This window comes from Garra rufa, chromosome 7 (genome assembly GCF_049309525.1).
Source record: "Garra rufa chromosome 7, GarRuf1.0, whole genome shotgun sequence".
NCBI lineage: Eukaryota > Metazoa > Chordata > Actinopteri > Cypriniformes > Cyprinidae > Garra > Garra rufa.
The window spans coordinates 43,342,463-43,360,869 of record NC_133367.1 but is presented as its reverse complement, the minus strand read 5'-3'; the positions used below and the strand labels follow the sequence as shown (position 1 = coordinate 43,360,869).

Sequence of the window (18,407 nt, the reverse complement as noted above, 5' to 3'; positions counted from 1 at the left end):
TGAGTCGTTGCCGCACTCTTGGGGTAATTTTGGTCGGCCAGTCACTCCTGGGAAGGTACACCACTGGTCCATGTTTCGTCATTTGTGGATAACGGCTTTCACTGTGGTTCGCTGGAGTCCCAAAGCTTTAGAAATGGCTTTATAACCTTTTCCAGACTGATAGATCTCAATTACTTTCTTCCTCATTTGTTCCTGAATTTCTTTGTATCTCAACATGATGTGTAGCTTTTGAGGATCTTTTGGTCTACTTCACTTTGTCAGGCAGGTCCTATTTAGGGGATTTCGTGATTGCGAACAGGTGTGGCAGTAATCAGGCCTGAGTGTGGCTAGAGAAACTGAACTCAGTCGTGATAAACCACGGTTATGTTTTAACAAGGGGCCATGTGGGTTTGGATTTTGTTTTCCCTTCATAAAAATACCCTTCATTTAAAAACTGTATGTTGTATTTACTTGTGTTATCTTTGATTGATATTTAAATTTGTTTGATGATCTGAAACATTAAAGTGGGACAAACACGCAAAAAAAAATAAAAAATCAGGAAGGGGGCCAACACTTTTTCACACCACTGTATTTGATAGTTATGAATTGACTTTTGTATTTTAAATGGTTGAAAATCCAGTTTTTGACCCTAAAATAAAGCACTTTCCCTCAGCACATGGTTGTGGGGACAAGCAGTTTTGTGGTACTTGGAATTCTAAATACTTAATAAAAAAAATAATGCCATGCTGATGGCTCAGGCAGGTGTAATTGTTCAAATAATATTGTTTCATTTTAAAATATATTAAAAAATTGTAACCCTAATGTGTATTTCAATTGTAATATTTCTGTAAAGTTTCTGTAGAATGACCCTTTTAAAGAATGTTATCCTAACTTTTGGGAAAATATTCTGGGAACTAAAATAAAACTTGCCGCTGAAAACATTACCACAACATAGCATAATGTTCTCAGACCAGTCTTAGAACAAAAAAACTGTCTTTATTCTTCAGCTCGTAATCAGAGCTTGATAGCAGATTTCTCTGCCATGCCCAAATCCGTAGTGAGTTTTTCTGTGTTTTAGTGCTGATTTCAAACATCTACTCTGGACATACTGAAGGTGAGTCGATTTGATAGTAACTGTTAGTAAGTAACTGTGTTCGTACAGTAAAAGCAGCAAATTATTTGTATTGTAAATTGTTGTCATTGTACAGAAATGCCAAAAGCCAAAGTGACTGTTAAACCAGCTCAAGATGTATTCAGAGGAGAGACGGTCACTCTCAGATGTGACATACACGCTGAAGAAGTCACTAGATGGCAGTACAGCTGGTATAAAGAAGGTCTAGTTGGTGTTTTCAGTCAACTACAGGAACAGTTTTTTTTTTAAATACAGAGATTTAAAATATTTAGTCAATCTGAGTACTCTGATTAACCAACAAAGATAATTTACTGATTGCTCATTTCTTGAGGTAACATTTTTTACATTTTACAGACAACAGCGATCCTTATGAGCTGGTCTCAGACAGCAGCAGAGGAGCTGGGGGAAACTACACTGTCAGTTGTGCTGCTCTAAAACGCACAGGAGTTTGTGTGTGTGGAGTAGAGAGAGGAAAACCAGCCTATTACACAACCATCAGCAACACACAGCCACTATGGGTCACTGGAGAGTTCAAACTGAACCACAGAACGAGTGAGACATGCTGAAAATCTTCCTTGTTCTTTATAGAGCTTGAAGTGCCCTGTCAAAATACAGGTATTTGCCAAAAAAATTGAAAATTCGAGGGAAAGTCCATTTATTTCAGTAGTTCACTAGACACAAAGTGAATTATTTCAAGCCTTTATTTGTTCCAATTTGAATGATTATGGATGAAAGATAAAAAAAAAAAACCAAATCCAGTATTTCAAAAAATTTGAATATAATGACATAGTTCAACAAACTTCAGGAAAAGGCAATTGCAAAAGAAGCTGGATGCTCACAGAGCGCAGTATCGAAGTATACAGGGATGACCGTAGCCTTGAGAGTAGTGTTGTTTTTGGTGGCCTATTTTAATTTTAGTTTTAGTCTAGTCTTTGTGTGAACCTGTCATTTCAGTTTTTATTAGTTTTAGTCACGTTCATACTCTTTTTAGTCTAGTCAAGTTTTAGTCAACTAAAAGTCTGAGCATTTTAGTCAGAATTACCCAGGACTATTTTCGTCTAGTTTTAGTCGACGAAAACTGATTTCAGTCAATGAAAAATGTATTTTTAGTCTATTTTTAGTAATGCAATTTTATTTAACCCAGTCAATATAGTATAACTACCTAGTAGTATAGACGAAACCAAAGTTTTCTTTTAGCCAAACCCATTGCAAACAAGATTATTATATTATTGTTACCTTATAGGCTAAAGAATACATCCATTCCAGACATGAAAGATGCTCTAATGTGAGATTACATTTATTTTACCTACCAAACATGTTAGAAGTACACACACATAAATTGAAATAAAATAAATAAAAACAATAAATAAAATAGCATCACATGACAATGCCAGAAAAAAGTGAATACATTAGAGAAACAATGTGTTTGAATGCTCGAGCTACAATATACTAAAAATTAGTGATTAAGCTTCGAATAAAAATATTAGTCATTTTAACAATATTCTTAATTAACTTTTATCATCTATGCCTACACGAATCATGCTTGTACTTTTATAAGTTTATTTACAGATTAACTAATTTGTGTAAGTAAAATATTTCTTATGGTTTTCGTAGCACAAATTGATTTATTTTATGAAACTGTCCAAAAATCGCTGACATCTGGGACGCAGAAGAAACGTTTTCCTCCTTTGACCACAAGATGTCATTAGTGTACAATGTGTTGAAAAGCTTCGAGTAATGAAGCTTTTTACGATACAGTTGAGGGGAAGGCTTCGGTGCTTCGAAAAGCTTCATTTTCCCATCACTACTAAAAAGTAGGGAAAAAAATGTATGTGTCCTTTCTTCTTTTTCTCCCAAAGACGACCCACAGCTGACCGGTCATCGGTCCCTTTCTCTGTGTCAGACTTAACTTTGTTTGTAGTCGTCTTCTAGATAATTCCGCGAGTGGGGTTTGAGAAAGTGACGTCGCCTGCGGTTTAGGCTAGAAGGGATACATGCGCACATCAATCTAACGTTATAACGTTTCGCTTCGCCTTGTTTTCGTCAACGAAAATTAAGAGACATTTTAGCATAGTTTTTATTTTGTAAACCACATTCACTCTCGTTTTCATTCGTCAACGATATTGCATTATATATTTTATTATAGTCATCGTCACATGACCAGCATTTTCGTTTCATCTCGTCTCGTTTTTGTCACGTGATAAAGGTTCGTCGGCGACGATACTTAGTCATAATTTTCATTGATGAAAGCAACACTACTTGAGAGGATTGTAAAGCAAGGGCGGTTCAGAAATTTGCATGAGGAGTGTACTGAGGCTGGTGTCAGTGCATCAAGAACCACCACATACAGACGTCTGCCTGACATAGAACTCCATGCGTCCTGAACCAAAAACAACGTCAGAAGCATCTGTGCTGGGCTAAGGAGAAAAAGTACTGGTCTGTTGCCCAGTGGTCCCAAGTCCTGTTTTCAGATGAAAGCAAATTTTGCATTTCATTTGGAAATCAAGGTCCCAGAGTCTGGAGGAAGAGCGGAGAGGCACAAAAGTCAAGCTGCTTAAAGTCCAGTGTGACGTTTCCACAGTCAGTGATGGTTTGGGGAGCATGTCCTCTGCTGCTGTGGGTCCATTGTCTTTCATCAAGTCCACAGTCAACGCAGCTGTCTACCAGGAAATTTCAGAGCACTTCATGCTTCAAGCTTTTTCCAGCAGGATTTGGCACCTGCCCACAAAGCCAAAACTACCAGTAGCTGGTTTAATAGCCATGGAATAACTGTACTTGATTGGCCGGCAAACTCACCAGACTTAAACTCCATTGAAAATCTATGAGGTGTTGTCAAAAGGAAGATGAGGGAACAGAGACCCCGAAATGCAGATGAGCTGAAGGCCAATATCAAAACATCTTGGGCTCCATAACACCTCAACTGTGTCAAAGTCTGATTGCCGCCTTGATGCTGGAATTGGTGCAAATGAAGGCCCAACAAAGTACTGAGGACATAATCCAGTACATTAACACACTTTTCAGAAGACCAACATGTGTTTAAGATCCTTTTTTTATTGGTCACATGAAATATTCTAATTTTGTGAAATACTGCATTTGATTTTTTTTTGTCTTAAATCCATAATCATCAAAATCGAAAGAAATAAAGCCTTGAAATATTTCACTTTTGTGTGTTGGGAACTAATATAACATACAAGTTTCACTATTTGAAACAAATTATTGAAATAAATGGACTTTCCCTTGATATTCAAATTTTTGAATGGAGAAAGATGCTTTCTGCTGTCAGGTGTAGTTACTGCATCTACTAGCAGGGCCTGAATAGACCAAACTGACCAGCAAAACCTTGATTTCTGGGTTGGCTGAAAAAATGTAACATGTTTAATTCTAATGGAAATAAATTTTTAATGTCATTGACCATACCTCGATTCTAGTAGGCACTTTACTAAAAACGCATCATTGTGCACATCAGCAAATTTTATAGATGACCCATATAAACACTTAATTAATATTTTTTTTTCAAAATCTTATATGTTCAATATCTTAGTCAATTAATATACAACAAACTCAGCTAAGTATAAACAAAGACTATAGAATACCAAAGACATGTCACTCGTGTAGTTTTGAATGGGGAACAATGAAACGGTCATCATGGCCACGAAGCTCCGCCTTCTTAGTGAAAGAGCCTATCGTTGATTAGTAAAGTCAGCACGTCACGGCATCTGCCGTTAGAAGTCCCGGTTGCTATTCACCTTATTTTTCACGTAAGCGAGGGCGCCGCCATTTTCGAACTATAATGTGTAAGATTTCCGGTAAAGCACTTCCGCTAATAGTACGCTAACGTTAGATGTATTGTGGTTCTGTAGTTTTGCGTCGACTGTGTATATTTTACTGGCTAGTTAACTTTTAATATGGATTACAGAAAGACTGGCGTACTTTGCGCAGTTAGGGGGTGTCATAACAGTTGGTTCAAGCGTAAAAAATATCTGCAAGACATTTGTTTTGACCATAATCCATGCACCAGAGCTGAATGTGGATGTGGAGCACCCTATGATATGCACGCCCCCCCGAAGTGCGAAGAAGCTCGTCGGCTTTGGTTAAAAGCCTTAAACTTAAAGAAACCACCGAAATTGCCATACGTTTGTTCTTTCCACTTCGTTGACGGCAGACCCACGGAAGACCATCCATTCCCCGAGAAATGGTTGGGCTACGATGCTCCAGTGAAGGCTCCGAGGCGACAGCTCGTCAGGATATATCCACAATCAGGTACAGCTTTTTGTTAAGTTACGTGCTCTAACAGAAGACATTGTTTAAACGATTTCTTTTTTGATGACACTCATATTGGGCATAAATAATATTTAGTGTTAAGCTGAAGTTGTTGGTAATAGTGGAAAATTCTTATAAAAGCACTTATAGGGGTAATGTTAGCTAAAGTTAAAATTCTGTCATCATTTACTCACTGTCCAATTGTTCCAAACCTGTATAAATTTCTTCAGAGAATGAATAAAGAACGTTTGTAAACGAGATTACCTTGGTTTCCATTCACTTGCATAGTAAGAAGAAATAATAACATTACTGTGGAAGTGAAGGGGACCAAAAGTCATTTTGTACTGTACATTAACATTATTCCAAATGTCATTCTTTGTGTTTAGTAGAAAAAAAATCATACAAGTTTGGAACAACTCAAGGGTGAGTTAATGATGCAAATGCTGTCACTGTCTTGCCTGGGGGATGCCTTCACTATATTACATTTAAATCTAATCATGACAAACTATATATAGTTGGAAAGGTGTAACACTCCTAAATAGATTTTGCCACTGTTTTTTTTTGTTTTGTTTTTTTTGTTACAAAGATGTAGGAACAGTAATACATTAATTTACGTCAAGAGTTGAAATGTAAAAATCTACCACATAACAAGGGGCTTTAATTTTATAGCAGTTTTGGATTAAAACTATTTTGTAAAATATTTTATATAAAAATTGTACAGTACATTTTACAGTAAATAAAACTTCTATTAATTTTTTAATGATTTTGCGTAATAATCTTCTGATTATCTTTAGAAAAAAAAGAGACCAACTTTAAGTCTGTATTTAAAAGTATTCTTGAATTATAACAATTTAAGTTTGGATAGAGCACTTTCACATCAATGTTTAAAAACGGAGCGTGCCAGTTAAGGGGTTAAAGGTACCGTCATTGTTTTGAATGAAAATGCCACTGTACTGCAACACCACAGTGCCATGTACAAAATACTTTTGATACTGTTTGTAGTACTTTTTGTACATGGGGGTGGAGAATTTATCAGTTTCTACTGAGCATCTGACTGACTTTAGTGTTGTGTTTTGCAGATGATGAGCAAGGTGACGGCACCTCTGATGACCATGAGACTGCACAAATGGAGCCATTGCAGCTGCCTCTTCAATACAGTGATGCCTGCACTCAGTGGGAGGTCCAGGCATTGACAGACCACACTTATGCCTCAGGGGATAAAATAATGTTGCACAAGGCAACACAGTTCCACAGCGAAGATCCCTTAGCCCTTTCCATTCTCAATAATGATACTAGCTCTCTATTGTACACTGGCTTCACCCTTAGTGTCTTTAAAGAACATGTTAAATATCTCCAGCAGTTCTACACTTCCAAGTTTAAGATGCACGTAATGGATCAAATTCTGATGACCATGATGAAGTTGAAGTTGAATTTACTTCAGGGAGATCTTGCTGAACGCTTTGATGTATCCCAGAGTGCAGTAAGCCGAATTATTACCTACTGGATTGATGCAATGGAGGAGCACATGAGAGTCTACATTCCATGGCTACCACGGTAAACAGTCCGCAGCACAATGCCTCAATGCTTTAAGGAAAACATTATTGACTGCTCTGAGACAATTCTGCAAAAAGCACACAATCTTGACTCCAGAGGGGAGTCATACAGTCATTATTATTCAAACAATACTTTGAAATATTTAGTTGCCATTGCCCCCTGTGGACTCATTATGTTCATCTCCCCTGCTTATGGGGGAAGATGCAGTGACAAGTTCATTACCCAAGAATCTGGCTTCCTGGACTATCTCCAGCCGGGTGACGAAGTGATGGCTGACAGAGGCTTCACCATTCGTGATTTGCTGTTTGAGAGAGAGGTAAACCTTATCATGCCAGCATTTACTCAAAAAGGTGGTCAGTTGTCTGACGAGGATGTTACAGCCACAAGGAGGATCGCAAATGTTCGCATACATGTGGAAAGAGTGATCAGACGGCTCAAGGTGTTCAAAATTGTTTCTCAGACTGTCCCTATTAACATGGCACACAAAATGGACAAAATCCTCAGAGTGTGTGCAGCACTTGTAAACATGCAAGGTGACATCATCCATGAGAACACAGAATAAAAATTGCTACATTGTTCACCATCTGCCCTGTTTGTTAAACTTATGTATATTTTGTAAATAATTTACACTTTTAGTTGTTGAACTCCACTGATTTGACAGTGGTTCAAGAAATAATTAGTTGTACATTATTAAAGTATTGTGTATATAAAATCACAAACTCACTACTAATAATTTAGATAAACCAATAAAGTGTGGTGTAGTAATTTTGGATACATTGTGTAGTTTTCAGTTTCATTTACTAGTTACCTAAAGCCTCAATGCAATCACATTAGGTTAACAGTACTTACTTGCACAAATCAGTATACTTAAGGCAAAGCTTAAGTCTTCCACAGTCAAATTCATCTACAATTCTTGGAAGCATATGGGTAAAATAGAAAGATTTCAGTTTAGAGATAACTTCAGTACAATACTGAAAATCAAATGGCACATCAATAACAAGTTGCTCATTTGGAGCCCAAACAGGCAACTTGCATTTCTCTAAGCCAGTGCAAAACATACCTAGTTGCACTTGTTGGTAGTACCCACGGGATCCTTTGGGTTGTAGCTGAGGAATGCCATCCACCATCTTCAAATCGCTGATCTTGCTAGAGTACAGTTCTGCAAGATGTGTGGAGTTTTTGCTCAAAAAAGGACACTTGACTTCCAGCAGCTCTGAGGAATTTAATATTCCATCTGGGCTTGCAGAAAGCCATGGCTCCTTACAGCTTACCACCATTCCTCTTTTCTCAACAGCATACCCAGTGCTCTCTATCCATGCACGAGCCAACTCCTCATTCTCCTGACCATACCTAGTAGCTGAATTGCCATGGAACCTAGGGAAAAGGTGTTCTCGAAGAAAATTATCTGGTTTGGTAGACACACGGAAAGGCACCTTTTTTGCAGAGCTAGCCGTTATTCGCAATTTTCGTGCATCATGCCATACATGAGATGCACTTTGTGTTTTGGTCGCATTTTCCAAGCTGTTCAATTTACCCTCATCAAGTTCTACATACGTGTGGTAAAATGACATGCATTTATGACACTGCAAATCAGGGCCATGTTGATCATGAGGCTGCATCTGTGTGGTACCTGCTGGTAGATTTACTGGTTCAGCTGTCATGCATTTGTGCAGAAGGCTACCTACAGGTATATGAACCTCTGATAAGGTTTTCTTCAGCTCACTGTGAGAAATGAATAAAGGAGTTGGTGGCAATGATTGAGAAACAGCAGCTGAAGTCTCAGGCATGTCATCTGTAAATCTGTGATGCTTAAAACTCATCTCTGCCAGCCTCTTTGGTGCCAAATTCCGGTGTGTCCCTGAATTCCAGTGGCGCTGCTCGTCTGTGCATGATATCCCAGTCAGTCCCTTTGACACTGCATTCTGAACCTATACAAAGTGTAAATGAAACAGTTATGCATGTAACAATTTTAATGTATTTTACTCGATGTTACTTAATACATTAACTTAAAAGGCTTCATTTTCTATTAATGAATATTATGTAGAACTCTACGGTGGCCGAGAGAGCTAAACGCGCTGCAACTTAAGAAAACACATGCAAACTGAAAAAAAGACAACAAATTAAGAAAAAATCTTCATCAGTTTGACAACACAGGAACTGCAAATCCTCGCAACGCAACCAAACTCGGAAACGTGTTTTTTTTCTGTTTGCATGCGTTTTCTTAAGCTGCAGCGCGTTGAGCTCTTTCGGCCACCGTAGAACTCACCTTAATGCTTCACTCACCTTGATACAGCATCACATCATTTGAAATTTTACTGATTTACTTATATTACTTAGTACACAGCCATCAGTCAGCTGCACAAACAAAATTTTAATGGATCACAGTTATAAAGAACAGTTTCTCTCAAGTATATTGGTCACTCACCTTCACAAAAAATGAGGCAGAATATTAACCTCATCACTCTTCACTTTCATTGCATAGTTTGTCCATGCTATAAAAATGACTGCTTAATGTGTTACTTACATATCTATGTGAATAAAGTCTTTCACATAGGAATGGAAAAACATGCAGGTGAGTGGTAATGACAGAATTTTTCAAATAGCATGCCAGATGCAACTAGATACACATTAAGGGACATGTATTATAGCTTACTCTTACCTTTGTCCAAGATGCCTTGTAACACGTGATTAAACGTTGTACTTACCTGGACTGGATAGAATTACCATTCTGATTATTAAAGAAAAACAAAACAAAAGGTTAATCCTAGAAATTCATGTAAAAAAAAAAAGCCAAATCGTTTGGAAAATACAACTACTGGAGTTAAATAACTAAACATACAAAAACGCACCCATTTATGGAGCAGTTAAATTGAAGACAATCTAATATAATTAAAATCTTAGTACACATAACTATTATATATATATATATATATAACTATAATACCATCAGTAATGAAATATTACCTATGAACATATTTCCTGTGTGAGTTTAGTGTGTACTCACCTTCCAGAGGATCGCAGCTGCGTGGCTACAGGATTTGCCCTGTCCGGCAATACAAGAGCAACCAGTCGTCTCAATTGTCCCGTTAGCTGTAGTAAGGACCCAAGCTGAATGAACATTTGCACGACTTTGACTGGGATTCACGTCGGCTTTTAAAAACACGAATTCGCTGTCTGCTTCATGTACCAGCACTCGGCCGACTTTCCCGCTGTGCAGGTACTGATATGCCTCAGTGCTTTTATAGTTCCGCATCGAAGACCCGTCTACTCCGAGCGATAAAACGAAGTAGTTGAAAATGTCCTCATATGTTATGCCAGGCCACTTCCTCATTTCATCCTCCCACTGTGTTATACACCGCGGGTGTGGTAAATATTTACCATCACGGTGTTTGAATACTGTTCTGTGCGTGCTCCGACCACATCGCTGCTTACGCTCCTTACCTACCGGCTAGAAAAACGGAACTCTAACACATTATAAGGAAGTACGTCATCGTATTTACTTCCGCGTTGCAAAATAAGGTGAATAGAAACAGCCGGCACTCTAAGACGTGCGTTCAGTACTGCGCATGCGCACTGGCTCATCTAGCCGGAAAAATGAGCGTTTTTTTAACGCTATTCAAGCACAAGGAACTATATTTATGGGGCAGTCCTTGTTGGATTTCTTTGGAGATTTCAAATATGAAATTTAATCGTAAGTTTAGCGAACAGTTTTGGAGAATTAGATGTTTCCCCATTCAAAGAGATAGGAGCTGCACTTTGATGCCCAAGAGGCGTTTCAAAAATGGCCGCCGAGTGACATGACTTGTCTTAAAAGGACTTTGGTATAAATTATACTAGAGGCAAAGAAAAGCTGAGTCAGGTTTCTCTTTTTTTTTTCTCTCCAATATAACACCTTATGAAGTTTTTTTTGTTGTTCATCACACAACATTTGTCTTTGGCTTGCTTGCTGACAGCATAATGACAAACATATTCAACAATATACCAATAAAACTGTCTTGGTTTGATTTCCAAATTGTAGCTGTATTTGTCTTCTCAGGTGTTTCTCCTCCTGTCTCTCTGATCATCGGTCCCAGCAGAGCTCAACACTTCAGATTAGTCTCTCTGTCTCTGAGCTGTGAGGACCAGAGTAACTCTACTGGATGGAGAGTGACAAGATACACAGACAGATGGGGGCTGGAAGATTGTTCATCTTCAGTGTCAGGATCACAAACAGGATCTACATGTATAATCAGCTCCACCATCCCAGAGGACACTGGAGTGTACTGGTGTCAGTCTGAATCTGGAGAGAAATATCATCCTGTTAATGTCACTATACACTGTGAGTCTGTGTTTCTGTATTTATTGATTTTACAAAACCCTCATTTTATGTTTCAGATTCAAACAACTGAATTGTGCTCTCAATCTAATCACCTACACTTTTCTTACTTTGATTTTTTTGTCTTTTTTCCAGCCAAAATATCTAAAATTCTTAAATTAAGGAAGATTTTCTAGACGATAAAAAAACAAGTCAAAATTAAGTGTGTTTTTGCTTGAAACAAGCAAAATAATCTGCCAATGGGGTAAGAAAATGTTCTTGTTTTCAGAAAAAAAAAAAACAAGCCAAAAATCACTTAAGTTTGGCTTGTTTTCTGAAAACAAGAAAATAATTTTTACTCGTCTAGAAAATCCATCTTGGTTTAAGAATTTTCAGATATTTTGGCTGGAAACAAGACCAAAAATCTAAGTAAGAAAAGCATTTTTTGCAGTGTAAACATTCTTATTCCTAAATGACAATGAATCCGCTAAACTGTTAAACCCATTTGATTATTATACCATACCATTGCTCTACGTTTAACATCTGTTATTAAAAAAAAAACAATCATTGTGATGTTCAAATTATCTAGAATTGTGCAACTCTAGTTGGTCGTTTACCCACATGACCACCCCTTCTCCCAACCGGAAATGTATTATTATAATAACTATTATTCTTGTTGTTGTTCTTATTGTTACTGTTGTTGATACATTCTTCCTCTGTTTCTCTAGTTGGTTTGATTCTGGAGAGTCCTGTTCATCCTGTGACTGAAGGAGATACTCTGACTCTACGCTGTTTGTATCAACACACAACCCCACCAAACCCCAGAGCTGATTTCTATAAAGATGGATTGCTCATCCAGAGTCAAACTACAGAGATGATCATCTCTACTGTCTCAAAGTCACATGAGGGTGTCTACTACTGCAAACACCCAGAGAGAGGAGAGTCGCCCAAGAGCTGGATCTCAGTCAGAGGTGAGAGTCAATGAAACTGTGAGCTGATTTATTTCTTCTCATGTCCTCGTTCAGATATGGTGCTTGATAAAGTGCTGTGTGTCTCTTCTTCAGTGTCTCATTCAGAATCTCGGATCTCTGTCCTCCACACACTCAGTTCAGTACTGGCAGTTTCTCCATATTTGTTAGTGACGGTTTTGCTGATTTTCAAATACTGCAGGATGAAAGGTAAATGTCTGATTTATTACATTTATATTTAGTTAAACAACAAATTGGTCATTGTTATTCTTAAAAGGGGTCATCGGATGCAAAACTAACTTTCCATGTAGTTTAAACATTAATGTGTGTTTGCAGTTTGTGTAGACAACCACCCCACAATGATAAAAGTAATATCCCTTTTTAATATTCAATTCAATTCAAGTTTATTTGTATAGCGCTTTTCACGATACAAATCGTTCCAAAGCAGCTGTACAAAAATGTAGGCTACTACAATATATTTAGTAGCTTATTAGTGGTGACTATTGTGTGTCAAGTCGATGTACATATGGTATGAATGTTAAAATCAGTACTGGTGTAATCGGTTATTAGTGATGAACACTAATAGTAATGATTATGTGTTGCAATCAAACTTGTAGAAAACTTGTGTAGTGCTGTATGTCGTTTCAAGGCTGGCATCATCGGCGGTCCTCTGAGGGGTTGGCATTATCAAAATCAGGTCATTCACAGCTTCTTGTCATTGTGACGAAACACAGTTGATTGACCTGAGCTTCTTACCTTAGCCCCGCCCTCACCGAGCTGAAACAGTCCCAATACGATGGCCATTGTGGGACGCAGGTGCAGAGGAAGACTCTAAAGCTGCTTTTCCACTATGGGGCCGAACCGTTCTTATGGTGCGTTCACACCGGACGCGACTTGCGTGGAAAAACGCGCGGAAAAAGTTGAACGCTTGAACATTTGAGTTTACTCGCGCCATGGGAGGGGCTTCTGCCACTGGTCAGCGGGAAAGTAGTTGTAAAATAGGTGAATGAGCTCAATTTGCCAGCTTTAGCTTGCTTGTAGTCTCAATATGTATGTATATGTAGGTCAAATTGAGTAAAGAGCGTTTTTTAAAACTTACCAGATTGTCCGACCTCTTCACTCACTTTCTTCCTACCAAGATCCTTTTTTATTCCTGTTTCTACAAAAGTCCAAAGATGTATGGTACAGCTCCGAGGAACCACAGACAGCAACGGTGATTTTGTCCTCCATTGTTGTTTCGGAATTCTGCCTCCGTCACTACTAGAGCAAGCTCCTGATTGGTTAACGCGGCGCGGATTTTCGCCAAAGTTCAGATTTTTGAACTCGCGCGTTTCGCGCGGCAATCGCTTGAAACGCTCAATGCGCGCCGCTTCATTCGCGCGTTTCGCGCCGCAGGATGGCTATTCGCGTCTTTGCATTGACTTAACATGTAAATCACTCGTGCTTGCTGCTTCATTCGCGTCCGGTGTGAACGCACCATAAGAACGGTTGGGTACGGTTCCAGTTGGGTTTCCACCTGAGTCTGGTACGGTACGGCACGGCACGATTACAAACCGTTCTCGGCCCGGGTTAGACAGCCATACTGAGCCGGGCTGGTAAAATGCGTGTGCATGACGTCGCCACTCTGTTGCCTGGCTACCAGTTTCTCTATGGCTAAGCGGGTGCGCAGTAAACAGATACGGTAAATATAAATACAAATGGCTGAGACACTTTGGTCTGTGGATGAAACATTTGTTCTTATATTGATATTTGGGCAGAAAGAAAAATTCAACAACAGCTGGAGGCTGCAAAGAGAAACAAAAAGTTTTTTTTTTTTTAATTATAGCGCAGTGTCTTGCAGAGAAGGACATTAAGAAAAGTTCAAAGCAGTGCCGAAAAAAAAAAAAAACTCAAACATACATATCTCGTCCAAAAGGACAATAACAGTAGAAGAGGGGCTGCCTACTCTTGCGTTACCAAGGCAACGACTGACGCATTTGTATTTACATTCCAAAGAGTTCCGTTATCTGCACCGCAGTGGAAAATCAAACCGTATCCTGCTGACTGGCCCGGATCGGCACAGAACAGAACGGTTACGCATTGAGAACGGTTCGGCCCGATAGTGGAAAAGCGGCTTAATTGAGTGATTGAGGTGTTCTGTTGTTAGATGTAATAATGAACATAGCAGTAGTCCCGACATCAATTTACTCCCGACATCTGAGCCGCTTAAGAGGCAGAGGAGGACATTACTTTCGTTTTTAAAAGGAAAGCGCCGATCCCGATCTACATATGCGTCTTGCATGTTCGTGTGAATCATTCGTGATGCAGCTTCATCCACAGCAGAAGTGAGTATAAGGGTTTTTAATGCATCTTTGCAAATGGCCTTTCTTAAAGGAGTTAGTTTACTTTCAAAACAAAAATTTTATAGATACTGTACTCACCCCTTTGTCATCCAAGATGTTCATGTCTTTCTTTCTTCAGTCATAAAGAAATTATGTTTTTTCTATGTCTATGACTTCTATGGTGCCCCTGAGTTTGAACTTCCAAAATGCAGTTTCAATGCAGCTTCAAAGGGCTCTAAACAATCCCAGCCGAGGAAGAATCTGTTTTTGTTAAAAAACATTTACAATTGATATACTTTTTAATTTCTTCACAGACCACACACAGAGCTAGACAAGACGAGCATTTGAGGTTAGAAAGTATTTAAATTGTCATTTTTATTATTTTTTTAAGAAAATAAACTATTGTTTTTCTAGATAATACTCTTTTTTTTTCTTCAGCTGTGATCGTTTAGAGACATTTGAAGCGGCATTTTGGAAGTTCAAACTCAGGGGCACCATAGAAGTCCATTATATGGAAAGAAATCCTGAAATGTTCTCCTCAAAAAACATAATTTCCTTACGGCTGAAAAAAGTAAGAATTGAACATCTTGGATGACAAGGGGGTGAGTACAGTCTCTGTAAATTTTTTGTTCTGAAAGTGAACTACTCCTTTAATAATGTGCATGTTGGCAAGTTTCGCCGATAAACGCAGCTAAATGTGGCTAAAGTAAACACTACAGCTCATAATCCCTCAGCAGAGCTCGATTACATTTAAAAGGGTCCATGTGATAAAATGAGCAGATATTTTGACAAGGTAAAAGGGTGTTTTTTCACACTACTATTGAGAACTTTTAACCAAAGTATATTAACTTAAACTAAGTATATGAACTTCGGCATCCGATGACCCCTTTAATGGTGCTTACTAAAGCTGTTTTGAAATTGCATGTATTGTGAAAAATGTGTGTAATACAATGATTATCTTTTCCTTTTGATTATCTTTACTCTGCAAATACACATCTTTCCCCAATGACAAAACACATGACATAGTCACATTTGTTTAAATATAGTTAGAAGTTGATAATAGGTAGGTAATAAAACAATAAACAAGGAGAAAAGGCATGCATACCTGTTCAAATGAATGTTTGTTTTGTGTGTATTTAACAGTTGCATCTGTTGAAGAGCACGAAACTACAATCTGATCTTTATCTGTTGTGATGATGAGAAAACTTCAGCTTTATCCTGGAGTCTCTCAGTATCTGACTGAACGTGCTTATTTACTGTAAAAGCCATGTTTTGGCAGTGACTCCTTTTGGCATATCACAGTTGTTAAAATCAGCTTGAACCAGCAGTGATATTTGCCCAGGGACTCTTAAAGGATCAGTTCACTTTCATAACAACAATGCACAGATAAGTACTCACCCCCTTGTCATCCAAGATGTTCATGTCTTTCTTTCCTCAGTCGTAAAGAAATTATGTTTTTGAGGAAAACATTTCAGGATTTCTCTCTTTATAATGGATAGAGCCCCGAAGTTTGAACTTCCGAAATGCAGTTTAAATGCAGCTTCAAAATGCTCTAAACTATCCCAGCCGAGGAAGAAGGGTATTATCTAGCGAAACGGTCGGTTATTTTCGAAACTAATTGACAATTTATATACTTTTTAACCTCAAATGCTCGTCTTGTCTCATCTCTGCGCAGCACATGCGAACTCTGTGTGATTCGGGTAAATACAGTTAGGGTATGTCTAAAAACTCCCATTTCGTTTTCTTCCCTAACTTCAAAATCGCCTTAGATCGCTGCAAAAGTACCGACATAGTGTTTACAAAGAGAACGTACAAAGAAACTCAAACTCCCTTTACAAAAAAAGGGTAAAAACAGATTTATAGGACGATTTTGAAATTGAAGACATAAACGAGATGGGAGACATTCACTGCACAGAGACAAGACAAGACGAGCATTTGAGGTTAAAAAGTATATAAATTGTCAATTTGTTTCGAACTGATAGTTTCACTAGATAAGACCCTTCCTCCTCGACAGGGATCGTTTAGAGCCTTTTGAAGCTGCAAGTAAACTGCATTCTGGAAGTTCAAACTTCGGGGCGCCATTCATATCCATTATAAAGAGAGAAATCCTGAAATGTTTTCCTCAAAAACATAATTCTTTAGGACTGAGGAAAGAAAGACATGAACATCTTGGATGACAAGGGGGTGAGTACATTATCTGTGCATTGTTGTTATGAAAGTGAACTAATCCGTTAAAGCATGTTAATGTAAGGTTTTTTCCAAACTGAGTGACATACTCAGCAGTGTCAGCTCATGTATTATTAAACCAGTAATTAGAATTTTGTAATGTATTGTACATTTCCATTTATTTGTGTAGTAGATGCTTTTATCGAAAGTGACTTACAAATGAGGAATACAACTAGCGAGTGCTTTTGATCTGTACCTAAACATCAGTGTCTTGAAACGTGATATGGACAGCAACCGATAGCCAGTGAAGACAGACAAAGAGATGGGAAAGGTGGACTCATTAAAGACCAGTCATGCTGCTGAATTCTGGATCTTTTGAAGAGGTTTGATTGCACATGCTGGAAGTGCAGCCAGAGGAGCACCAACAAGATGACAAGAGCCTGGATGTTCAGTTAGGAAGAGCCTAATCTTTCTGATATTACTCAGTTGATTGACTGACAGTGCTGTATTTACAGTGTGGTCTTTGAACGTCGTCTGGTCGTCAAATGTTAACCCAAGATTTTGAGCTGATGCGGTTGGGATGATTATTGATGATTTTATTTGGATGGCGATGCTGTATTTTTCAGTAGGCTCGAAAGACAAGGAGCTCTGTCTTCACTAGATTGAGTTGTGAATGATGGTTTTTCATCCATTTGTGTAGCTACTGTGGGATCATGAAATGAAATATAGAGCTGTGTGCATAGCAATGGTACGTGCACTATATTGCCAAAAGTATTCACACACCTGCCTTGACTCGCAAATAACTTTAAATGACATCCCATTTCTAATCCATAGGGCTCAGTATGACGTCGGTCCACCCTTTGCAGCTATAACAGCTTCAACTCTTCTGGGAAGGCTTTCCACAAGTTTTAAGAGTGTGGTTATGGGAGTTTTTGACCATACTTCCAGAAGCGCATTTGTGAGGTCACACACTGATGTTGTACGAGAAGGCCTGGCTCTCAGTCTCTAATTCATCCCAAAGGTGTTGAGGTGTCAGGACTCTGTGCAGGCCAGTCAAGCTCATCCACACCAGACTCTGTCATCCATGTCTTTATGGACCTCGCTTTGTGCGCTGGTGCACAGTCATGCTGGAAGAGGAAAGGGCCAGCTCCAAACCGTTCCCACAAAGTTGGGAGCATGGAATTGTCCAAAATGTCTTGGTTTGCTGAAGCATATCCTTTCACTGGCCAAGCCCAGCTCCTGAAAAACAACCCCACTCCATAATCCCCCCTCCACCAAACTTTACACTAGGCACAATGCAGTCAGACAAGTACGTTCTCCTCGCAACCGCCAAACCCAGACTCGTCCATCAGATTGCCAGATGAAGAAGCGTGATTCCCCGCTCCAGAGGACACGTCTCCACTGCTCTAGAGTCCAGTGGCGGTGTGCTTTACACCACTGCATCCGACACTTTGCATTGCCCTTGGTGATGTACGGCTTGGATGCAGCTGTTCGGCCATAGAAACCCATTCCATGAAGCTGTCTGTGCACTGTTCTTGAGCTAATCTGAAGCCCACATGAAGTTTGGAGGTCTGTAGAGATTGACTCTGCAGAAAGTTGGCGACCTCTTCGCACTATGCGCCTCAGCATCCACTGACCCCGCTCCGTCAGTTTACGTGGCCTACCACTTCGTGGCTGAGTTGCTGTCATTCCCAAATGCTTCCACGTTCTTATAATACAGCTGACAGTTGACT

The 18,407-nt window shown here is 38.9% G+C and overlaps 1 protein-coding gene across 1 annotated transcript; it reads left to right on the top strand.

The window, feature by feature from the left end:
• The first annotated feature begins 1,226 nt into the window (after positions 1 to 1,226).
• Positions 1,227 to 17,937, top strand: LOC141338184 (Fc receptor-like protein 5). Its single transcript, XM_073843737.1, has 6 exons — positions 1,227 to 1,302; positions 1,466 to 1,663; positions 10,962 to 11,243; positions 11,948 to 12,190; positions 12,284 to 12,397; positions 17,696 to 17,937. The coding sequence occupies exons 1-6, from the start codon at positions 1,227 to 1,229 to the stop codon at positions 17,935 to 17,937; spliced, it is 1,155 nt and encodes a 384-aa protein (XP_073699838.1).
• The last annotated feature ends 470 nt before the right edge of the window (positions 17,938 to 18,407 follow it).

Excerpts from the sequence above, each read along its gene's own strand:
- LOC141338184 (XM_073843737.1), top strand. The coding sequence starts at position 1,227 with ATGTATTCAGAGGAGAGACGGTCACTCTCAGATGTGACATACACGCTG. Across the intron at positions 1,303-1,465 it reads ACTAGATGGCAGTACAGCTG|ACAACAGCGATCCTTATGAG; the intron begins GTATAAAGAAGG and ends TACATTTTACAG. Across the intron at positions 12,191-12,283 it reads GAGCTGGATCTCAGTCAGAG|TGTCTCATTCAGAATCTCGG; the intron begins GTGAGAGTCAAT and ends TCTCTTCTTCAG.